This window comes from Bos mutus, chromosome 27 (assembly GCF_027580195.1).
Source record: "Bos mutus isolate GX-2022 chromosome 27, NWIPB_WYAK_1.1, whole genome shotgun sequence".
In the NCBI taxonomy this organism is placed as follows: Eukaryota; Metazoa; Chordata; class Mammalia; order Artiodactyla; family Bovidae; genus Bos; species Bos mutus.
This window is the reverse complement of record NC_091643.1, coordinates 41674233-41695895: the sequence shown is the minus strand read 5'-3', so window position 1 is coordinate 41695895 and position 21663 is coordinate 41674233. Positions and strand designations below refer to the sequence as shown.

The window sequence follows — 21663 nt, the reverse complement described above, 5'->3', positions numbered from 1 at the left end:
CAGCAGGGAAACCAAACCAGTCAATCTTAAAGGAAATCAATCCTAAATATTCATTGGAAGGACTGATGCTAAAGCTGAAGTTCCAATACTTTGGCCACCTGATGCAAAGAGCCAACTCATTGGAAAGACCCTGATGCTGGGAAAATTTGAGGGCAGGAGGAGAAGGCGGATGACAGAGGATGAGATGGTTGGATGGAATCACTGGCTTAAAGGACATGAATCTGAACAAGCTCTAGGAGATGGTGATGGAGAGGGAAGCATGGTGTGCTGCAGTCCATAGAGTAACAAAGAGTCGGACATGACTTAGCAACTGATCAACAGTAAGTGTATATATGTACATCACAAGTTTCCAATTCATCCCCACCTCCCCCAACCCCAAGTCCGCACATCCATTCTCTATGACTGCTTCTCTATTGCTGCCCTGTAAAAAGTTTCCTCTGTACCATTTTTCCAGATTCCACAGGTATGCATTAATATCTTTTTTAATATGAGAAGCTATTCTGTTATGCAGATTAAAATCACAGGGATAAGAGGAAACTCCCAAACATTTGAGAACATCTCTTGATTGCTCTTTTTTTTTTTTTTTAAAAACAAGAATGGTCACTTTTCCAGTCAATCAATGGAAAGTTAATCTGGCTAGAGTCCATGTGGACTCTCCCAGGCAATTCCTACATCTCCTTTTACATCACTTGAAGTGCCTTCTTATTAAACAATAGACAGACACAAGGCAAAGCTATGTTGGTTTTTTTTTTCCTTCTGTCTGTCTCAAGGTGAGACACTCTAATCAGCTTTAAAAAAAAGTGTATAAACTTACATTTTTTGGAGCGGGGAGGTGCTGTGCCCTTTGGCAATCGGGATTGAACTTGTCAACAGGTGCATCTGCAGTGGAAGCGTGGAGTCCTACCCACTGGGCTGCCATGGAAGTCCACTTACATTCCTTTTTACACAGTAGACACTGCTAACTCAGCTGCCTGCACTCAGCTGTGCAGGTCACGTAAACGGGCCTGACCCTTGGTAGTTGGTACAAAGCTGTGTTACTGCTCTGTGCTCGGTTACGTTACCTCTGAAAACATTGCTGGACATAAAACGTGCTTGGTCTTTATTGTGCTTTGAAAATATAAGGCCCCTCTGCTGCTGCTGCTGCTGCTAAGTCGCTTCAGTCGTGTGGGACTCTGTGTGACCCCAGAGACGGCAGTCCACCAGGCTCCCCCATCCCTAGGATTCTCCAGGCAAGAACACTGGAGTGGGTTGCCATTTCCTTCTCCAGTGAATGAAAGTGAAAAGTGAAATTGAAGTCGCTCAGTCATGTCCAACTCTTAGCAACCCCATGGACTGCAGCCTACCAGGCTCCTCCGTCCATGGGATTTTCCAGGCAAGAGTACTGGAGTGGGTTGCCATTTTCTTCTCCAATGCATGAAAGTGAAAAGTGAAAGTGAAGTCGCTCAGTTGTGTCCGACTCCCAGTGACCCCATGGACTGCAACCTACCAGGCTTCTCTGTCCATGGGATTTTCCAGGCCCCTCTACTTCATTCCAAATCATAAAATGTCACAGATGAAACTGGATGGAAGCACAGGTTGAGGACTTGAAAATGAAGACAGAAAGTCTCCCTTTATTAAAAGTCAAAGTAACATCCTCCATTTAGTAATAATTAGAAGCAATCATAAAAATTAAGTGTTGTGAATAATATTGAACTATTCAAAAATTCCTGCAGATATACTTTTGAAAGATTTAACAGGAAGACTTCTGTAGTCAAGGGGTGGAAATGTTTAATAAAAAAAATGAAAGGAAAAGAAACGACTTAGTACTAATTGACTCTTGAATATGGAGATTATTTTATACTCCATGGGAGCCTTCTTCCATCAATACTATTTATGAGAAGATATTCATGTTTCAGATCCATTAGATATGGAATTATGAGGCCAGACTCTGCAAATCTAATATTCATAACAGGTCCTGCAAAATAGTGGTGGTCATAAAACTTCTGTGAACTACATTGATCTCTTTTATTGGGTTTTCTCCAAATTCCATGGAAATGTAAAGGCAAGTATTTAATTTACTCAACCGACTAATAAGCTATTTTAATCAAATTCAGAAATAGAACAAGAGCTTTTTCAAAACTCTCTCCAAGACACCAATTGCCTCAAACAGAGGAGGTGTTTGCATGTCAAATCAACTGCTATCAGGGTATGATGTTATCATCTGCAGATGAGCTGAGCTGGCAAACCCCAGGGCTGGCGAGTGCCCTTGGAGGGAGCTGAAGTAAAAAGGTAAAAGGGTTTTAACACCTTGAAGTGAAATTAAAGTTAATTCAGTCAAGAATCTAGCCTCTTTTTCAAATTGCACCATCTGGTAACGGCCTCAACCATTTCTTACCCTTGAACTCCATGAGAAAATAGGTATTATTCTCCCTGTGCCTGACATTTAACAGTAAGTGTAAAATATTACATATGTTTTAAAAGTCCGAAACAATTTCTGCTAGACTGTTGGGGGCTTAAAAAGCAACGTTCATGCTACGTACACTGAATCTTTAATCAGCATTCAAGGGGAACAAAGAAACAGCGCTGCAGTCAGAACCACTTTCCGATGGAATTTGCACGGGGAGGAGCCTCCCAAAGAAGCATTGGGAAGCACAGCTCTTGGAGCTCCTGCGAATGTCCAGACTGCAGCAAAGATCCTGACAAGCTGGACTTCAGAAAGCAAACAATGCAAAAAATCTGAAACATCCCTCCAAAATGTGTATACAGAGAAGAGGTTCCCAAAGGAAGTTTTTGTTGTTCAGTTCCTCAGTTGTGTCTGACTCTGTGACCCCACGGACTGTAGCCTGCCAGGCCTCCCTGTCCTTCACCATCTCCCAGAGCTTATTCAAACTCATGTTCCTTGAGTCGGTGATGCCATCCAACCATCTCATCCTCTGTTGTCCCCTTCTCCTCCTGCAGTCAATCTTTCCCAGCATCAGGGTCTTTTCCAATGAGTTGCCTTTTCACATCAGGTGGCCAAAGGATCACAGCTTCAGCATCAGTCCTTCCAAAGAATATTCAGGACTGATTTAGGATTGACTGGTTTGATCCCCTTGCTGTCCAAGGGACTCTCAAGAGTCTTCTCCAACTCCAAAATTCAAAAGCATCAATTCCTCAGCACTCAGCCTTCTTTATGGTATACCTCTCACATCTGTACATGACTACTGGAAAAACCATAGCTTTGACTAGACGGACCTTTGTTGGCAAAATGATGTCTCTGCTTGCTAATACACTGCCTAGGTTTGTCCCAGCTTCAAATGGTGAGGAAGAATATGTTTTCATACAGACTCAGCAGAAAGGCTAAACAATAAAAGACTGACCACATCAACATTGACAAGAAGGAAAACAACAACAACAAAAAACCACTGAAACCCTCATGAATCGCTTGTGGGAATGTAAATACTAACACCACGTGGGGATGAGGCCCCAGGCTGAGCAGCTGGAATCTGGGCCCTGTGGACACTCCAAGATTAGGATAAGGGCAAAAGCCAGGAGGAATTGAGTCCTGTTTGGATAGGAGGTAAAGAGACCATGCATTTCTCATTCTCCAGGTCAAGGAAACCCTGCTGACTATGCAAGTGCCGAGAGGCTGCTCAGAAGAAAGGGAAGGGAGAGGCTGCCAGACCAGTACGTTCTTCTTCCTAGAGACCCTGGCTCTGGATGTTATCTTGGCTAAGAGATATACCTACACAGGGGAGGACCCTGAGATAAACCAAATACAGACTCAGGGCCAGGCGAAGCGAGATGATTGGCCAGAGAAAACCTGAAGAACCGCCCTACGCCAGCGATCTGGATCACCTCTTTCCGGGGGTCCTCCTCGCTGGGGGGACGCCCGCACCCTTTCTCTCGGGTGTGTGTCTCTGCCTTGCTTCTGTCTTAACTGCACAGCGTCTCTGTGTGCTCTCTCACTAGTTGTGTTGTGTGTCTAATAAAAACCTTTGTACCTGTTTTTACACTTTTTGCCTCTTTACAACATTCATTCTTTCAAATGGGACAACAGCCAGAGGAACTTTGCTTCTAAACTCCAGCCCTTGCTGGTTTATAATTTTTATCTTAACTATCAGTTACCAAAAGCTCCCCCAGGTCCACTGTCCCAAAATCTCCACGCTCACAGCCAGAGCTGCTGTGTCGGGTCTCATAGGCTGTGCACTGAACTACTCCAGGGCTGCTGGACACTATTTGTCTGTATTTGTATCCAGTTGATATCTGTGTGTATGCGTACATATATATTTAAACTTGAATTATAAAGGGAAATTCTGATATAAAATCTAATTATTAAATATATATGTGCTATGTGCGCATTAAGTAACTTCAGTCGTGTCTGACTTTTTGTGATGTTATGGACTATACCCTCCAGGCTCCTCTGTCCATGGGATTCTCCAGGCAAGAATACTGGAGTGGGTAACCATTTCCTTCTCCAGGGGATCTTCCTCACCCAGGGATCAAACCCACATATCCTCCAGGTCCTGCATTACAGACAGATTCTTTACCGCTGAGCCACTGGGGAAGCCCAAATATATATACACATAAACAAAATATCTATGCATACATATATGCATACAGATGGTAAAGAATATATACACACACACATATTTCTTATATTTCGTCCATGATACATCTTCCATGGAGATTTAGAAATATCTGCTATAAGGCTGATGTTATAACATTACTATTACTAGTGTTAATAACAACAAATAATATTTAGTAGCTGCCTACCATGTGCCGAGAACCATATAAATTACTTAACACATGCTATACAAATTTCAAACTAGTTTGTAACCACCGTGAGACAAGAGGATATGTCTGCTTTTTGCATATTACTTTTGAATGCTGAGCACAATGGCTAGTATATACTAACTACTTAATATTTATCATGGGGATACTGTTTATGCAGTTTCTGTCATCTTTGTAACAATTCCCAATGCTTTTGCAAATACATGTGATAGATTCTACCATTTGTCTCATTTTACAGATAAAAGAACTGAAACTTGAAGAAAATTACATAACACTGCAAACACTGAACCGTCTCGGTCATAAATGTTGAAGATAAGGCTTGAATTCAATATTTTCTGGCTGCACTACTGGAACTCTTAACTCTCAAGCTGCTGTTGACGGGTCCTGGGAAGTAGTTTTGAGGCTTTTGGACTTGATGATCTAGGTTAGAACTGATAAATGTGCTGGAGTGGTGTTGAAAGGAGCTCCTTCTTCACGGAACAGAGGGGTTCTAGGCGTTTCATAATCCTACAGTTTGCTATAACAGGTAAAAATCAGTACCCTCAGTTTCCATATTTATTGACAGATGTAATATCTGGGCTGCTGCTAACTCAGTGGAATCCTGATGACCATTCTCTGTCCTACAGAAAAGCAGTAACCGTGGAGACACAGGATTTGCCACTCCATGCTCCCGCTGGTCAGTTACTTTTTTCTTTTCATTTATTTATTTATTTGGCGGTGGCAGGTCTTAGTTGCAGCACGCAGGATCTTTTAGTTGAGGCCTTTGAACCTTAGTTGTAGCATGTGGGATCTAGTTCCTTGACCAGGGATCGAACCGAGGCCCCCTGCATTGGGAGTGTGAAGTCTCAGCCACTGGACCACCAGGGAAACCCTCTAGTCCTCTATGTGTCCGGTAATTTTATCAGCGAATCACATCTGCCTTTATCTGGAAGTCAGGCTAACACTCTGAGTTTTAAAGAGCTTGTGTGTGCTCTGTCATGTCCAACTCTGCCATCCCATTGACTGCAACCCACCAGGCTCCTCTCCATGGAATTTCCCAGACAAGAATACTGGCTCAGCTGCTTAGTCCTGTCTGACTCTTTGCAGTCCCATGGGCTAGAGTCCCCAAGTTCCTCTGCCCATGAAAGTTTTTAGGCAGTAATACTGGAGTGGGTTGCCATTGCCTCCTCCAGGGGATCTTCCTAACCCAAGGATCGGAACCACATCTCTTGAATCTCCTGCATTGGCAGGCAGACTCTCTACCACTGTGCCACTAGGGAAGCCCTTTTTAAAGATCTTATTTGACCTGTATTCCTCTTACCTCCTCTCTGCCCCACTCCAATCTCATGTCTATTTTAAGTGGGGCAGGTCTCCCTCCACAGTGTCTGTGTGAGCTCAGTCGTTTCAGTTGTATCTGACTCTGTGCGACCCCATGGACGGTAGCCTGCCAGGCTCCTCTGTCCGTGGGATTCTCCGTGCAAGAACGCTGGAGTGGGTTGTCATTTCCTTCTCCAGGGGATCTTCCCCACCCAGGGGTCAAACATGAGTCTCTTGCATCACCTGCATTGGCAGGCATGTTCTTTACCACTAGAGCCACCTGGGAAGCAGGAGGGTTAAATTGCATTTTACATGAACTTTCTCCTATGTTTATTTGACTTACTTCATTCCCATCACGAAACTACTGTCCAGACTTGCTTACTGGGTTTCTCCCTTTGTGTTTCAGGTGGAATGATACCCAGAGGCCGCTGAAATTAAGATAAAGCACACTGCATCTCTCACTTTACTTTTCCTCTGTGCACAATGATAACATGTTCAATGACTTTTCCAGAGTTTCTTCCTGTTTATCTATAATATTGGAAAAATAATTTTTCGTAGCATATAACTGGCTTTTCCCAGCAGCTTGGTGCTAAGTGAGCCTACAGAGAGAGATAAAATACCCACTGCTGTTTTGGAGCTGTTAGCTATTGTAATGCACATTGTTATGTGATCATTTCTCATATGTAAATAGATGCTTCATGCTACCAGATACTTTAATGTGATTATGTCAAAACTCTTTAGATGAATTCCTTTTTCTGTTTAATTCTTACAGTTGCCTATTCTAAAAGTTGTATCAGGTCCACATGGCTTAAAAAAGAGTTTCAGCATCCAACTGGTAGCTACCAATCAATAAATCACCAGAAAGCTGACTTATTAGATTGCTTGGTGGTGCTTTTATTCCTTTTTATTATAGATATTGTGGCAGTGAAGAGACACAGGGAGAAGGCTGACTATGACTGTGAAAAAATGGAACTCTTCTCCAGAGAAATTTTAAATATACTATTTGGGGTGGAGAATGTGTGCAAATTGAATATAGATGGTTATAAGCACAAACTAGTTAAGAGTTGATTCTTAAGAACTGTCAGAAAATGAAAACATATCTACAGCACTGGAATTCACTTTTGTAGAGAGTTGTTGCTGGGTTCTTTGGCACAGATACATGAATGGAAATCTTTAGAAAGACCATCACTACTTCTTTTTTATTGGAGGTTAGTAATCATTTCAAAATGGAATTCTATGAGTATTCTACACTGCTTATGTGAAATAAATCTGCTTTGATTTCTTTCTCAGTATAACGACTAAATACATACATACACACAGAGCATATCAAGTTAATCATTGACGAATATACATTATTGGTAAAGAAGGGATAGTTGTCAGCCTCTTCCAAAAGCATATGGCTGCTAAGATTTATTTTAAGATGTGAGAAAACAATGACTAAAAAGTTAGGTTTATTTAAAAATGCTACAGTAGTAATTTTTTTTTTAAATAGTAATCTAAAAAATACATTTTATTTGTAGTTTAGAAGGTTAGGAGTCATTTTGATAAAATATGATATAACTTTAAAGAGACAATAAAAGAAATTAAGAAACTTAATTTGATGACTTTTGATATAATGATGCAGTTGCTTTTCTATTTCTTCGAAATTCTTCCTCATTGTTTTTCTGTTTTCCCTCCTTTTAGCTTTATTTTGGTTTCCTCCATAGGGCCTTCTATTGTACAACATTTTTCCTGCCACCATTTCCCACGAGAATTGCTTCTGCTTTTCAAGTCGGGAATTAAGTAAACAACATGTTTCCTTAATTTTCTCTTTGTTCCAAATTGAAGATTTTCTTTTCTGTTTGTAGTGGTGGCATGTGGTGTGGGTGGTTTCCTCCTGGCTTCATTTCTCCAGATCTTTCTCTTACATAATTAGCTCCAGTCCCCTGCGTCCTCCATGGGAACTCCAGTTGAGCAGCTAATTACTGTCTTACAAAGCTAAGCATGGGCGCCCTGATCCCACGCTGACGGCATCCTCTTCCTCTGCCAACCTTCCACCCAGGCATGTAGCATCAGTGCTTTTAAGGTTTTCTTGTTTCAGTAGCAATGACACAGTGTCTGCCTCCCTGCTTTTCTTTTCCTCTGATCTGAAGCAAAATCCAAGTTTGCACTGGCTTTTAATTCTTCCACTCAAAAAGAGGAGTGCAAATTCTTCATGGTCCAATTCCCCAGGAAAAGAGAGAGAGGGGGCTCCTAGTGTTGCTCAGTTGGTCCCTCTTGGACTGAGAATTTCTTCACCCTCTCTTTTCTGGTTACATCAACTATGAACACTCCCTGTGTGTTCCCCTGGAGATCTATATATTCCCTGGCTAAACATTCCCCCTGGAGATTTAAGTATTCCCTAAGAAAACATTCCCCCTGGAGATCAACATGTTCCCTGGGAAAATATTCCTCCTGGAGATATAAGTATTCCCTGGGAAAACATTCCCCCTGGAGATCTAAATTACTGCCCTTCAGGTAGCAGAACATCGAGTGTTTTCCATGAACCAAGGAACCTGAGGCCCTAGGAGAACACTGATGTCAGGATCTGAAGCCTGAAGGGCATGCAGATGTTTGTGGAGTTTCCTTAGAAATATTTAAGAATGCCTTTGAGGGTTTTAGTGGTAAATTTTAAGACAAAATCATGATAGGAAATATTCCTCAGAGCCTTTCCAGTTCATGAGCAATATATTTTTAGAATGTTACATCTATAGGGCATGATTAAACAGGGTTTTTTAAAGGCTTCATTTCATTTTCAGGTCGATATAATCCCTAATGCAAAATTCATCTAATTACTTGTAGAAGTTCATATACTTAATGGCAAAATTAAATATCAAGATGAGTTGATGATTGTTCTGTTCAATTTCTTTAAAGTGTTTAGAAAGAGATCTAGTTATTTCAATATTGCTTACTCCAAATAAGCCTATATTAAAGAAAACAGTATTCCCTGACATCTGAATTGCAATTTCACTGCATTGTGGCTTAGACATCTCAACATTTTTTTTCTTCCTTGAATATGAAGTACAAATGTGTCTTTCTGAGTGGTGAACATTTATAGTTGGGATTATATCATTTCTCTAAGCCTAAAATAATGAGGAAAACAACAGCTTTCATCCATATACATTTTCCATATAATTGATTTGGTCACTGAGCTTTTCTGGGGTGGTGGGGTGCTTCACAGGTGGCGGAGTGATAAAGAACCCGCCTTCCAATGCAGGATCCCCTGGAGAAGGAAATGGCAACCCACTGCAGTGTTCTTGCCTGGAGAATCCCACGGACAGAGGAGCCTGGCAGGCTATGGTCTGTGGGGTCGCAAAGGTCACGACTATGTCACTGAGCACACACACTGAGCTTTGCTACCTGTATCCCCTTCACCCTTGGTCAGGTGCCCTTAATCTGGCTACCAAATAAAATAACTAACTTAACGTCTTGCAGACAAATGTGCTCTCATCTTCTATTCGTTCCCTGGACACTTGGTTCCTTAAATGTCTTAGCTCCCCTCTGTAGCCTTCCTGACCTCGCTCCCGCCTGACTCAGTGGAGCTCATCCCCCAAGACTCCGTCCCAGAGCTCACCCTGGTCCTTCAGACGTTCAGCAGACCCACCCACGCCGTCCCGCTCTGCAGCCTCACTCTGGCCAGTCCTTCTTGCTGGAGGGAACCCCAGATATACACAGGGTCTGTCCTCACTCACACAGCTCTGCTCTCCAAAGAGACAGCCTCATTCTCCTCTCCGAAGCCATGAAACACCTAGACCTGTGCATCACCCGCAATTCCCCTACTGGCCTCATCACAACCTGGTAAAGCAGCAAGCCTCAGACATCCTTGCTTATAACATACATTCTTATTTCAGGCAAACACTGAAAAAGAAAATGAAAAAGTGACATGAGATCCTCTTATTAGTGACTGTAAGACATATCCCAAATCAGAGATGCTAAAATGTGGGAAAAAAAAAAAGATGTCTTGGGAGTGATGAAGCATGCTATGTGTTACTATTATTAGCATGTAAAATAAATTCATTATTATTAACGTGGCAGAAAGGTCCTAGACACAAAGCCAAACACTGGCCAAAGTAGGCAGGGGCACCCCTACCCTCCTGATTGATCATAAGGTAAAATCCCTGCACGCCTGCCCACTTGTGGTTTCTGTATCAGCCAAGACAGTGCCTGGCACAAACCAGATACTCAGTGAATAGTAGTAAAATTAATTAGCTAAATTCATTCTGTTTAGTGGTTTTAGCTATGTGGTTCTTTCATTTTCTTTTCTTTTTTTACTTTTCTATGTCTTATACTCATTTTATTATTGATAATCATACAGTTATAGCAGCACTGACTTTATATTTTTCAAAGCAAAGAAGAAGGTGTGCCCTGTGTATAGTTCTACACATATGGTGCATTAGAAATGGTTTCTGGGTATAAGGTTTTTTTTCAATACATTGACAGTAAACATTTTTAGGAATAAGTTTAAAAGGTGTTTCCTTTTCTTATCAAGAGAAACACTGTCAGTGGCTTCAGAATTTTTCCAGTATGCTCATATGGTAGAATGAGGGGCGATTATAGGTGGGAAATAATTGGTTATGCCTGTTTTTATTTTATTAGCCACTTTTTGCATTGCACCTCTAAAAAAATAATGGGAATTTTTTTTTTTGACCATATACAGAGTTTAATGGAAGGTATGCAGTATGACACCATCGCTAGGGTGGAATCTGACATCTCTTTACATCACCATCTCTTCTGGTCTCCGCAGAAGTTGCATACAAGCAGCACACCATAATTACGCTTGCTTTTGTCCAGAGTTCATGGCATATTCGAAGTCTTTAAAGCTGACATGACCATCTGAGTCTTGATCTACTTCCCTGAATGCCTCGAGGATAATCCTTTCTGATAACTTGGGAGCCACCTGCTTAAATGCTTTCTTGAAATCTTCCAGAGTTAAATATCCACGATAGTGCCTGTCAAAAGCCGTGAAGATGTGTCTTACTTCATTGCGATGCAGTTGAGCTTCCTTCTTTTTCCTTACGATGTCTAAAAACTCCTTAAGTCGTATCCCGTACTCCATGCTGGTGTGGCATGTTAAATGTTCCAAGGAGGGTGGATTTCAACAGAATGACAGCTGAGAGTGCTCTGTTGTTGCTCCTGTTCAGTCACCAAGTCCTTTCCAACTCTGATCCCATGAATCGCAGCACGCCAGGCCTCCCTGTCCGTCACCAACTCCCAGAGTTTACTCAAACTCAGGTCCGTTAAGTCAGTGATGCCATCCAGCCATCTCATCCTCTGTTGTCCCCTTCTCCTCCTGCCTTCAATCTTTCCCAGCATCAGTCTTTTTTTTTGTTTGTTTACACGCTTTATTTGTTAAAATACCATTAGATTATTCCTCAGGACAAGAGCAAAGATCATCCCCTGCAGAAACTTAGGAACTATGTACAGCATTTTACAGAACAGAAGACAACACTTTAGCTGACCTGCCTGTTGACCACAGAAGGGTGTCCTGAGTGGACTCAGCAAAGAAAAGGAAGTCAGGCAGGGAAGGGAAGGGAAGGTGCCATCTGAATCAAACTTCAGCCACCATCAGGGCAAGTCTTGTGATGGTCACAGACTGGAGGCTGTTTTTGAAGGGGTCGAGTACAGCACAGGGGTTCCATGTGTCTTCACAGGCTAGACCCCAGGCTGAGGTGCCATTAGGTCAATGTCACTCAAATTTCTGGCCAGCCAAACTCCAGCAGCAAAGAGTCCCAAATTGAGAATCAAGTTCCTCCGGAAGTCATTCCTGTCGGTGGCGAAGCGGTAGACGCCCCGAAGCCAGTCCCCCACGTTGTCTGGAATTTCGGGAGCTTCATTTGCTGAGCCCGCAGCGGTCACGCCGGCCCCACTCGAAGCCATAGCAGCACCTCCGCGCTCTGTAGGAACGCTCACCACGCACCGGGTGGGCGCCGACAGATTACGCAACTTCCGGCCTCATACTTCCGCCGGTCACCCGCCAAAATGAGAAGGGAAAAAAAAGCAGAAGGGAGACTAAAGGAGACAGCTTGAAAAACTGGCTTATTGTTCGTTTAAAGTGTGGAGCTTAAGTCTTATCACTGTACTTTAGGTTGTCATGCATCAAAAAGCTTCAAAAACTGAAGGGCAAACTCATTTGCTTTGCTTGATCCTCCTGGTAGGGAGGGAAAGAAATCAAATGCTATTGTATGAATTTATCATCATATTTTTCAAGGGGGAAACTCATAAAAATCCTATCTGTTGCTCACTTTGTTTGACTATCCTTATCTAATACCATCATTTACTGAAGACAAGATAAACATCCCAGGTGACAGAGCCCATCACCCTGTGTCAGCTCGTCGTGTCCACTGCTGGTCTTAACTCAGGAAATTTTATCCGGGAGGTAGAGTGTCCTTTCACAGAAAACATATTTGACAATGTATACAGTTTCGACTTTTGCTAGGGCAGAATTAGATAGGCTGCATAATTAGTAAGGTGGCACAGTGGTGAAGAATCCGCCTGCAACCCTGGAGACGTGGGTTCAATCCCTGGGTCAGGAAGATCCCCTGGAGGAGGGCATGATGACCCTCCTTGGGTTTTATTGCTGGATTCTTGCCTGGAAAATCCCATGGACAGAGGAGCCTGGGGGAGTACAGCCCATGAGGCCTCAAAAGAGTCAGAGCAACTGAGCACACATAATTTGTAATGAGGGTTAACAAGCGTTTAGTCCCATGGGACAACCTAGCACATTCCAAAGCCTGGCTCAAAGAAATCCCAGTAAAAGGCAGGATTACAGCAGCTGTTCCTCCATGAAAATTATTTATCCTTCACCTTAGTCCCAAATTGTAAAAAAAAAAATCTACCATTTTTTTTCTGATAGTTTTATAGCTTTACAAATTTTTTTTAGCTTTACATTTTATATTTAGCTCTTTCTCCACTTTGAGTTAATTCTCATGTAAGGCATGAGACACAGGTTGAGGTTCTTTCTGTGGTCTTATGTCTAATTGCTCGAATGCCATTTCTTGAAAGGATTGTTCTTCATCCACTGAACTGCTTTTGCATGTTTGTCAAAATTCACGGGGTGCGGGGCTCTGTTTGTGGGTCTGTTTATGGGCTTTCCATTAGATTTCTCTGGTTTATGTGTCTACGCTTCCACCAACACCACAGGGTCTTCATTACTGTAGCTTTACACAGTCTTCAAACTAGGTGGGCTGTTTCTCCTGTTTTATTCTTTTTTAAAACTAAGCTATTCTTATTCCTTTGTATTTTTGTATAAATTTTAGAATAATGTTGCCTAGATCTACCAAAAAAACCTTGCTGAGATTTTGATAGCAACTGTGGAAAATCTGTGTATCCGTTTTGGGACAATCAGCATCTTCAGTCTTAGTCTTCTAATTCTCGAATGTGATCTCTCTCCATTTATTTTGATTTTTGCTTGCTTTCAACAGCATTGTGTGGTTTCCAGCACATGAGTCCTATTCATGTTTGGTTGATTTTCACCTGAGTATCTCATTGTTTTCAGTGGCTGTAGATGGTGTGTGTATATGTATGTGTATATATATATACATCTCCTGCATTGGCAGGTGGATTCTTACCTCTGAGTCACCTGGGAAGCCCCCAAAAATTCACAACTCCATCCAACAGTGAGATGCAGACAAATATGACCCTGGATAGGTAGAAACATGTATATTTCCCCTCTATCATTGTGAGGTACTGTAAGTATGAAAATTATTATCAGGTATTCATTGTTCTGTGATCATGATTAGTTGGTGTATCCTGTGAGTATTTTAATTGATATGTCCCCTGTTTGTCTTTACTATAGAAATTTATTTTTAGAAGAAAAAGGGTCAGAGAGTGTCTTATAGAGATTGCCACAGTATGTACTTTGTGATAACATACTTATGAAAATTGCTGAAAATTGGTAGCAGACTATAGATGCTGGGTCAGATAGAGGTTTGAGGTTTTTCGGCAAGACGCATCTCATGGTGTGATTTCCCATCAGGAGGCACGGCCCGTGATGTGTGTTGACTAGACCTTCTCACTGAATAAGGGCTGCAAGCCCTCAGAAGTATTTGATTCTGTCCTTCCTTGTTCTGTGCATTAATGGAGGAACGTCTATAGAGAGAAGTGTAGGGTCTGAGCGGTGGGTGGTGATGTTTGAGTGGTGAGACCGGGCGCACGCTTGCTTCTGCTGGTCCCCCACACTCAGCCGGGCACCTTCAACCTTTGAGTTGGGTCTTTCTTTGTAGTGTGAAGGGAGGGACTGTCCTCTGCTTGAAATGATATTTTGCAGCCTCCCTGGCCTCTGCTTGCTGGGAAACACTACCACCTTCTTTCCTCCATTTGTGAATATATAAAAAACAAACAAAAAAAAGTCCTCCCACATTACCAAAGGGGAGGATGTTAGTAAAATTCCCCCTGATTGAAAATTACTGATTCTAAAATAATTCATTTTATTTTTTGCATCATTTAGAACTCTTGGATTTAAACATTTCTGATGACTTTGTCTACGTACCCTATTGTCTTCATCGATCCCTGGGTGGGGAAGACCCCCAGAGAAGGGAATGGCAACCCACTCCAGTGTTCTTGCGGGGAAATCCCACAGACAGAGGGGCCTGGAGGACTCCAGTCCATGATGTTGTAAAGATTTGGACACGACTGAGCAACTGAGCACACAAGTGACTTTTTTAATGGCCCTAAAGTAAGAGTGCTGAGTACCTGTTTAATTATGGGGATTGTCATATGTGCATATGTGTGTTCAGTTGCTAAGTTGTGTCCAACTCTTTGAGACCTCATGGAATAGAGCATGCCAGGCCTCCCTGTCCTTCATTATCTCCCTGAGTTTGCTCTAATTGTATCCATTGAGTTGGTGACACCATCCAACCATCTCACTGTCTCCTCCTTCTCCTCCTTCCCTCAGTCTTTCCCAGCATCAGGGTCTTTTCCCATGAGTCGACTCTTCACATCAGGTGGCCAAAGTATTGGAGCTTCAGCTTCAGCACCAGTCCTTCCCATGAGTATCACAGCCTTGTCATGGTGAAGGGGCTTGTGTAACTCAATGAAGCTATGAACCATGCTATGCAGGCCCACCTAAGATAGATAGGTCATAGTGGAGAGTTCTGACAAAACTTGGTCCACTGGAGGAGGGCATGGCAAATTACTCTGGTATTCTTGCTGTGAGAGGCCCATGAACATGAATAATATGTGCCTAGGTGCATTATCCTTGCAGAAAAACCCTATGTGGCACCTGTAATGATGTCAATTTTAAAACCAGATATGAGCCCCTGTGTCTCTGTCTTTTGAAGTAAAAGGCTTTTGCTCTAGTCTTCCAGGCCTCCCCTGAGTCTCGAAATGTTGGCTCAAGAGTTAATGACTAAAATACTATAAACATGTAGCAACAAAGAATAGCAGATGGACCAGGAGAGTAACAATTTAAACAACAGATGAGCTGCATAGCAGAGTCACAGAAGCTATAGTTCCCTCCTGAAGGACACAGATAACAGTGTGTGATGCACATTCCTAAACTGCTTTTACAGAAAGCAGACTCCTGTCAGATAGAATTTGGTAACCAAAAGCATGTGGACTTCACACCAGTTGGAGGCAGAAGGTTGATGATGCTACCTCCAGAAATACCACCCACCAACCAGCCAGAGAACTGTTCACAAGTTGATCACATGCCCTGTGGCCTTCTCCTTCTCTCTGTCCTTAAAACCCTTCCTAATAATTAGTGATAGTGAGCATCTTTTCATGTGCTTATTGGCCATCTGAATGTTTTCTTTGGAGAAGTGTTTATTTATGTCTTCTGCCCATGTTTTGCTTGGGCTGTTTATTTTTCTGATACTTAGCTGCATGAGCTGCTTATAGCAGAACTATTTGCAATTTCCAGGACATGGAAGCAACCTCGATGTCCATAGGCAGATAAATGCATAGGGAAGATGTGGTACATATATACAGTGGAATATTACTCAGCCATAAGAATGAATTTGAGTCAGTTCTAGTGAGGTGGATGAACCTAGAGCCTGTTATACAGAGTTAAGTCAGAAAGAGAAAAACAAGCATAGTATATTAATGCATATATATGGAATTTAGGAAGATAGCATTGATGAACCTATTTGTGGGGAAGGAATAGAGATATAGAGAAGGGACTTGTGGACACAGTGGGGGAATGAAAGAGTGGGATGAATGGAGAAAGTAGCATTGACATATATACACACCCTTGTGTAAAACAGAGAGCTGGTGAGAAGTTGCTGCATAACACGGGGAGCCCAGCCTGGTGCCCTGTGATGACCTAGGTGGGTGGGGTGGGGGAGGGGAGGAAGACTCAGGAGGAAAGGGATGCGTGTATAATTGTGGCTCATTTGCATTGTACAGCAGGAAACAACACAACAATGTAAAGTAATTTTCTTCCAATTAAACAAACAACCAACCTTCCCTGAGGGTCTTTTGATCATGAACTGCCCATTTTCCCTGCTCAGCCACACTTTCCTTCATCACAACCTGGAGTCACTAGACCCGCTTTACTGGGTGCAGGTGAGATGGCCCGACTTTAGTTCAGTAACAATGTCACAGAAATTTCCCAGAAAGAGGAAGTCAGGTACCACAGAGAGTAACTTAAACACATAATTCAAAGAAGCAGCTGATTCTCTGCAGCTTCAGGGTTCATAGCTTTTTCTACACACATTTTTCTTTCTTTCTTTTTATAGAGCAGAGACTTCATGAAACAAGGACGGTGAATCTGTTCATCACAGACCATAAAAGAGAAACCTGGAGAAAAGCATATCAGTAGGGAGACAGTTGCAATAACCTGGGTGGCAATACATTGCAAATGGTGAGGATGGGAGAGACAAGGTCATGCAGCAAGGGAGGGCTTCGGATTTATTTTAATAAAATCTTCTGGAATAAGAGCAAAACAATGGAAACAGAAAAGGATACAATTTTAAGGAAAGACAAAAAAAATAACACCAAAAGCAACTGAGGGATTGTATCCTTGAACAAAACAGTATAATTCAACAGGGTATCTTACAGGAAAAGAAAAAGCATAAAGTTTAGATCTGTCACTGACTCTAAAGGAGGAAACAGTGAAATCACTTCTAGTTCTGAGCACACCAGTGGGAACAAGAAATGTAATGGAAAGTCAAAAACGCTGTCCCTGGCCTGGATTGATAATTGCATTTTTGACAAAGTGAACAGTTTGAAAAGATAATGGTAAAGTTGATACAGACCAAGAACCTACTTTGAAAAGTTTGTTGTAATGAAATTGACTTCAAGGAAGGAAACAGTCACAACCTTAGGGAGGAGAACAAAAAAGAAGAGGGGGAGAAAATTGTGAGTGCGTTTTTACAGCATTATTAAACCATTGAAAAAAGAGAGCCTACTTGAAATCAGAAACACTTATAAATCATAGTGCACAAGCTGTTATAAAACTAGTTTTCTTTTCCTTTCTAGCAAATACCCCTTCAGGTAAACTGTTTATTCATCTAGGCTGTTTGCAAAACACACATTGTAATTACAGCTTCCAACTGAGGGCCCTTTTATAGACTTTAATGAGCTTGCATACCTATTTATGCAATTTATCCAGACAAAATCCAGTTATGATTATCCCCACTTCACAGATAATCAAACTGATGTTCAGATGATTAGTGATTAGCTCATAGCCATCCCTGAAACAAAAAGCAAAATGCTGGTTGTCATAGCTTAAAATACACATGTAAACGGAGTGTTCCAGTGAAGGTTTCATGCTGTGTAGACAAAGGGAAAAGCTGCTTAGGAAATCTAATTAGAAAAATATATATATTGTAAAAAGTTTTGAAGAAAAGAAACAGGAAGATATGCAACTTTTGAAACTGTTTTACTTAAAATGTAAAAAAATCCCTGTGATGAAATAATCTTGACTCTGGAATTCTAATATCTATAAGATAGAACTTGTGGAAATATAAATCTATGTTAGTTGTGCTCAGGTTATTAATTTTGAATTCTAGCTAGTTATGATCTTTCTTCTAACTTTAAGAACACGTGGAAAAATTACAGCACTAATTGAGGTGGAGGAAAAAAGGAAATAATTAGCCCGCTGTCTGCACATTAATGACTTGTTAGTAAAAGAGTTAAAGATGTAAAGAATTAAAAAAAAAAAAAACTGATGAAATGTGAACTCATTCTCAGTTAGGTAGAATAATCTTAAAGGTAAAATGCTGGATTACATCATCTGTTGTATTTTGAGTCCCTCATTACTCAAAGGATTTAGAAGACATCAAAAGAGCAATAGAAATGATCAAAGAACCACAGGCAGTGATAAAAAGATGAAAGGATCTCCTCAGAAGAGAGAAAATGATGTACAAAAGGCACTCTCTGCCTATCAAACACAAAATAGTGAAGAATAGCAGCATGCTTTTTTCCTCATGACACAATTTCAATAGAGTTAAATATTTCCATGAAATAAAAATGTTAATTTTGGCACTGAAGATGAATAGTTGAGTCCCAGCAAAAAAAAAAAAAAAAAATAATAAACCAAAGAGGAAAAGATAAAGAGGATGGCTTAGGGGTTGCTGCAGATCTCACAGTGAAGGTATGAAGGAGAGGGATAGTTCACAGCAGATGCTCTAAGTCCACGGGTTCTAAGTAGGACCACCTATGGAGTGATGGTGAGTCAGGAGGGGTAGAGGACCAGAGGGTGGTCAGGACCTTGGTGCCTGCAACACCTCTTCCCTGCAGAGCCCAGCTGCACACCCTCAGCAAAGAGGGTGGTTTGGCGATTACAGGTAGATGCTTCAGGTGGTAATTACCAACTTCCTGAGTCACATTTTTATAAAACGCAGCTTTATGGATGACTTTCTCAAATGTCCATGTGTTTTGGAAAGATCATTCAAGCATACCTTTTATGCCAAAAGAAGATCCTTTTTGAACATTAATAAACTGCCTTTCTCAAAGGGAAAATACAGGGACTGGGGTGAGAGCAAATCACAGAAAACTTGGACAAGTATGTGTACACAGAAATCAAAGGCAGGTTAGGAGGAGACCGGAAGAGTTTCCTTCAACTGAAAAGGGACAAGTAACAGCCGTGGGGGCTTTCTCCTCACCTCTCCCCCTCCCAACACTCAGGGTCTACACAGCCTAGGCAGTGCTGGAAGAAATCATAATGCGATCAGACTTTGGGATTGCTGATGAAATCAGGCAAACAAATTAATTTTTAAATTATCTGCATTGAAATGGTATAAATCTGAATATTTTTAGAGGAAAGTTAAAATAAGTCACATACCATCCCAAGGTTCTTCAATACTTAAGCATATAAAGGGCTGGCGAGGGGCAATTTTTCTTTTTTTTTTTTTTTATCATATTTCTATCTATAGCAAAGAATAAACAAAAGGATTTGTGTGAGTACAGAGAAAATCATATTTTAAGTTATCACGTTTCAAATTATCTTCAATATTGAGAACTTTAAGAAACCCTGTCGTCCCGGTCCAGGACAGAGGTGGCCGCTAGGAGCCCTTCTCAGTGAGGGGAGGAGTCTGGCGGCCAGAAGCACGGGGAATCAGCTCTGTGCAGTGGTCAGGAGCCTAACCCTCCTTTGCTGTGAGGATATGATATTTAGAAAAGCATCTGATTTACAGACTGTTTTCAATTTTCCTCCATATGTGCTGCAGCTCAGTGAGACCACATGGCTCAGCCTTCTACTACCCACAGGCTTCACGTTCAACCTCCATCATGACCTAATCCAGATCCTTCAAAATGATGCCTTCTCACCTGAGTGGATGGTTACAAACCAGTCCTCCTATTCCATGATAAAATGTAGGGACTGCACAGCATCGAGGGGCCTCTGACATGCCTCATCACAAGCTCCCCTGCTATATATTTTGGTCAGTTTTATTATAGGCATTACTGAATTGTTCTTTGTTGTTATTTAGTCGCTATGTTGTGTCTGCCTCTTTGCGACCCCATGGGCTGTAGCCCATCAGGCTCCTCTGTCCATGAGATTTTCCAGGCAAGAATACTGGAGTGGGTTGCCATTTCCTTCTCCAGGGGATCTTCCTGACCAAGGGATTGAACTAGAGTCTCCTGCACTGGCAGGCAGAGAATTCTTTACTGCTGAGCCACCTAAGAAGTCCAAATTTTCCTCTACGATACTGAAAACCCAGCTCCTTTCCCTCCTTACTTTCACCTTTGTATTGAAATGTTCCCAGTTGGAGGGTTGTCATTAACAGAGGTAACAATCACATCTCATTTGTCTTGCTAATCGTTCCTGCAGTCAGTTTCCCATAGAAACCAAATACTGGTAGAATTGCTGATTTATATCTTTTTCCAAGCTGGAAGAAAAGCCTGCAGATGTCCTGTTCTATCTCTCATCAGAGATGAGGCTCTTAAAGGCCAGGGAGACATAAGCAGATTTAAGCAAGATTCAGGTCTCTTGGCTACAGCTCTGTCCACTGAACTAGCCTGACCTCATCTGTGGTCCTGCCATGTTTTCAGACCTTTCTGGCCCAAGTACTGGTTGGCCTGGCCTCTCAGCTAGTTTTTCTCTTCAATAGTCTTACTTTGCACTAACCTCCTTTCTGCTCACTCCAAATTTCCAACAGAAAAGCTGAAAAACATGGAGCTATATTTGCTGCCAGGTTAAGAAATATATCTAAAAGAAAATGCATTTGAGTTGAATCATAAAGAACCTTCTGTGATGAAAGGACCCTCTTGACTTGGAAACATGAACCAGTGTGTGAAGATTAAACAATACAGGACATACAGAGAGAAGATCCACTGCTAACTTCTAAACCAGTCATACAATTCATGAGCCATTTTCAAATCAACACAACTTAGTAATTCCACCAAGGACTCCAAAACAGACTTTTTAAGGTCATTGAAATTCTTAAGGAAGCAGAAATGTGAAAAAAAAAAACCAATAAATAAAACAGCTTGTGGGGAAATTGAAGAACAAAGGATCTAAAGTGGTTCCCATTGTATCTGACTCTAAAACCCAAGTGTTCCAGGAATCATACCTGGAACATCAAACCCTCTGTCAAACCCTCTGGACATCAGTGAAGCAGGGAGACAGCAAGTGGCTAGAAAAATACACAGAACTGCATTCTACCTAGAGAGCTCACCTTGTTGCCCGCAGCTCCCCTGCTGGTTTCAGTCACCCCTCACCATCTTTTCTCCCTGATAAATACCACTCACACCATGTCCTTCTCCTAACACGGAGGCACAGTTGGGAACTGTCTCCCTGGCAAGTCTGCCCTGATGGTCTCAGCAAGCCCTAATACCCGGACAATTTCCAGAATGCCCCAACTCAGTTACTTTGAGAGTAAAACAGTCCATGAGGATCAATGATAAATAGAGATACTGGGATGTAGCTGCAGCCAAGGGCCCTAAACCCAGACTTTAAACATCAAATTTCTGCAAGAACTTTTCATCTGCTGGTGCTGCAACACCTGCTCTTCCAGCCTCTCCAATGCGATGTATTAAATATTCAATTGGGCTTCCCAGGGGTTTAGTCATTAAAGAATCCACCTGCAAAGTGGGACACCTGGATTCGATCCCTGGGTTGGGATGATCCCCTGAGGGAGGGCATATCAACCCACTCCAGTATTCTTGCCTGGAGAATCCCCACCATGGACAGAGGAGCCTGGTGGGCTACAGTCC

General features: G+C 41.9%; 2 protein-coding genes across 2 annotated transcripts in view; both read right to left on the bottom strand.

The window, feature by feature from the left end:
* CSMD1 (CUB and Sushi multiple domains 1) overlaps window positions 1–21663 on the bottom strand; it is a 1688220-nt gene that overhangs the window by 427876 nt on the left and 1238681 nt on the right. The gene's annotated exons all lie outside the window — the stretch shown is intronic.
* Window positions 11403–12016, bottom strand: LOC102273850 (mitochondrial import receptor subunit TOM6 homolog). The gene has a single exon (XM_070364071.1). The coding sequence runs from the start codon at window positions 11941–11943 to the stop codon at window positions 11719–11721; it is 225 nt and encodes a 74-aa protein (XP_070220172.1). The 5' UTR covers window positions 11944–12016; the 3' UTR covers window positions 11403–11718.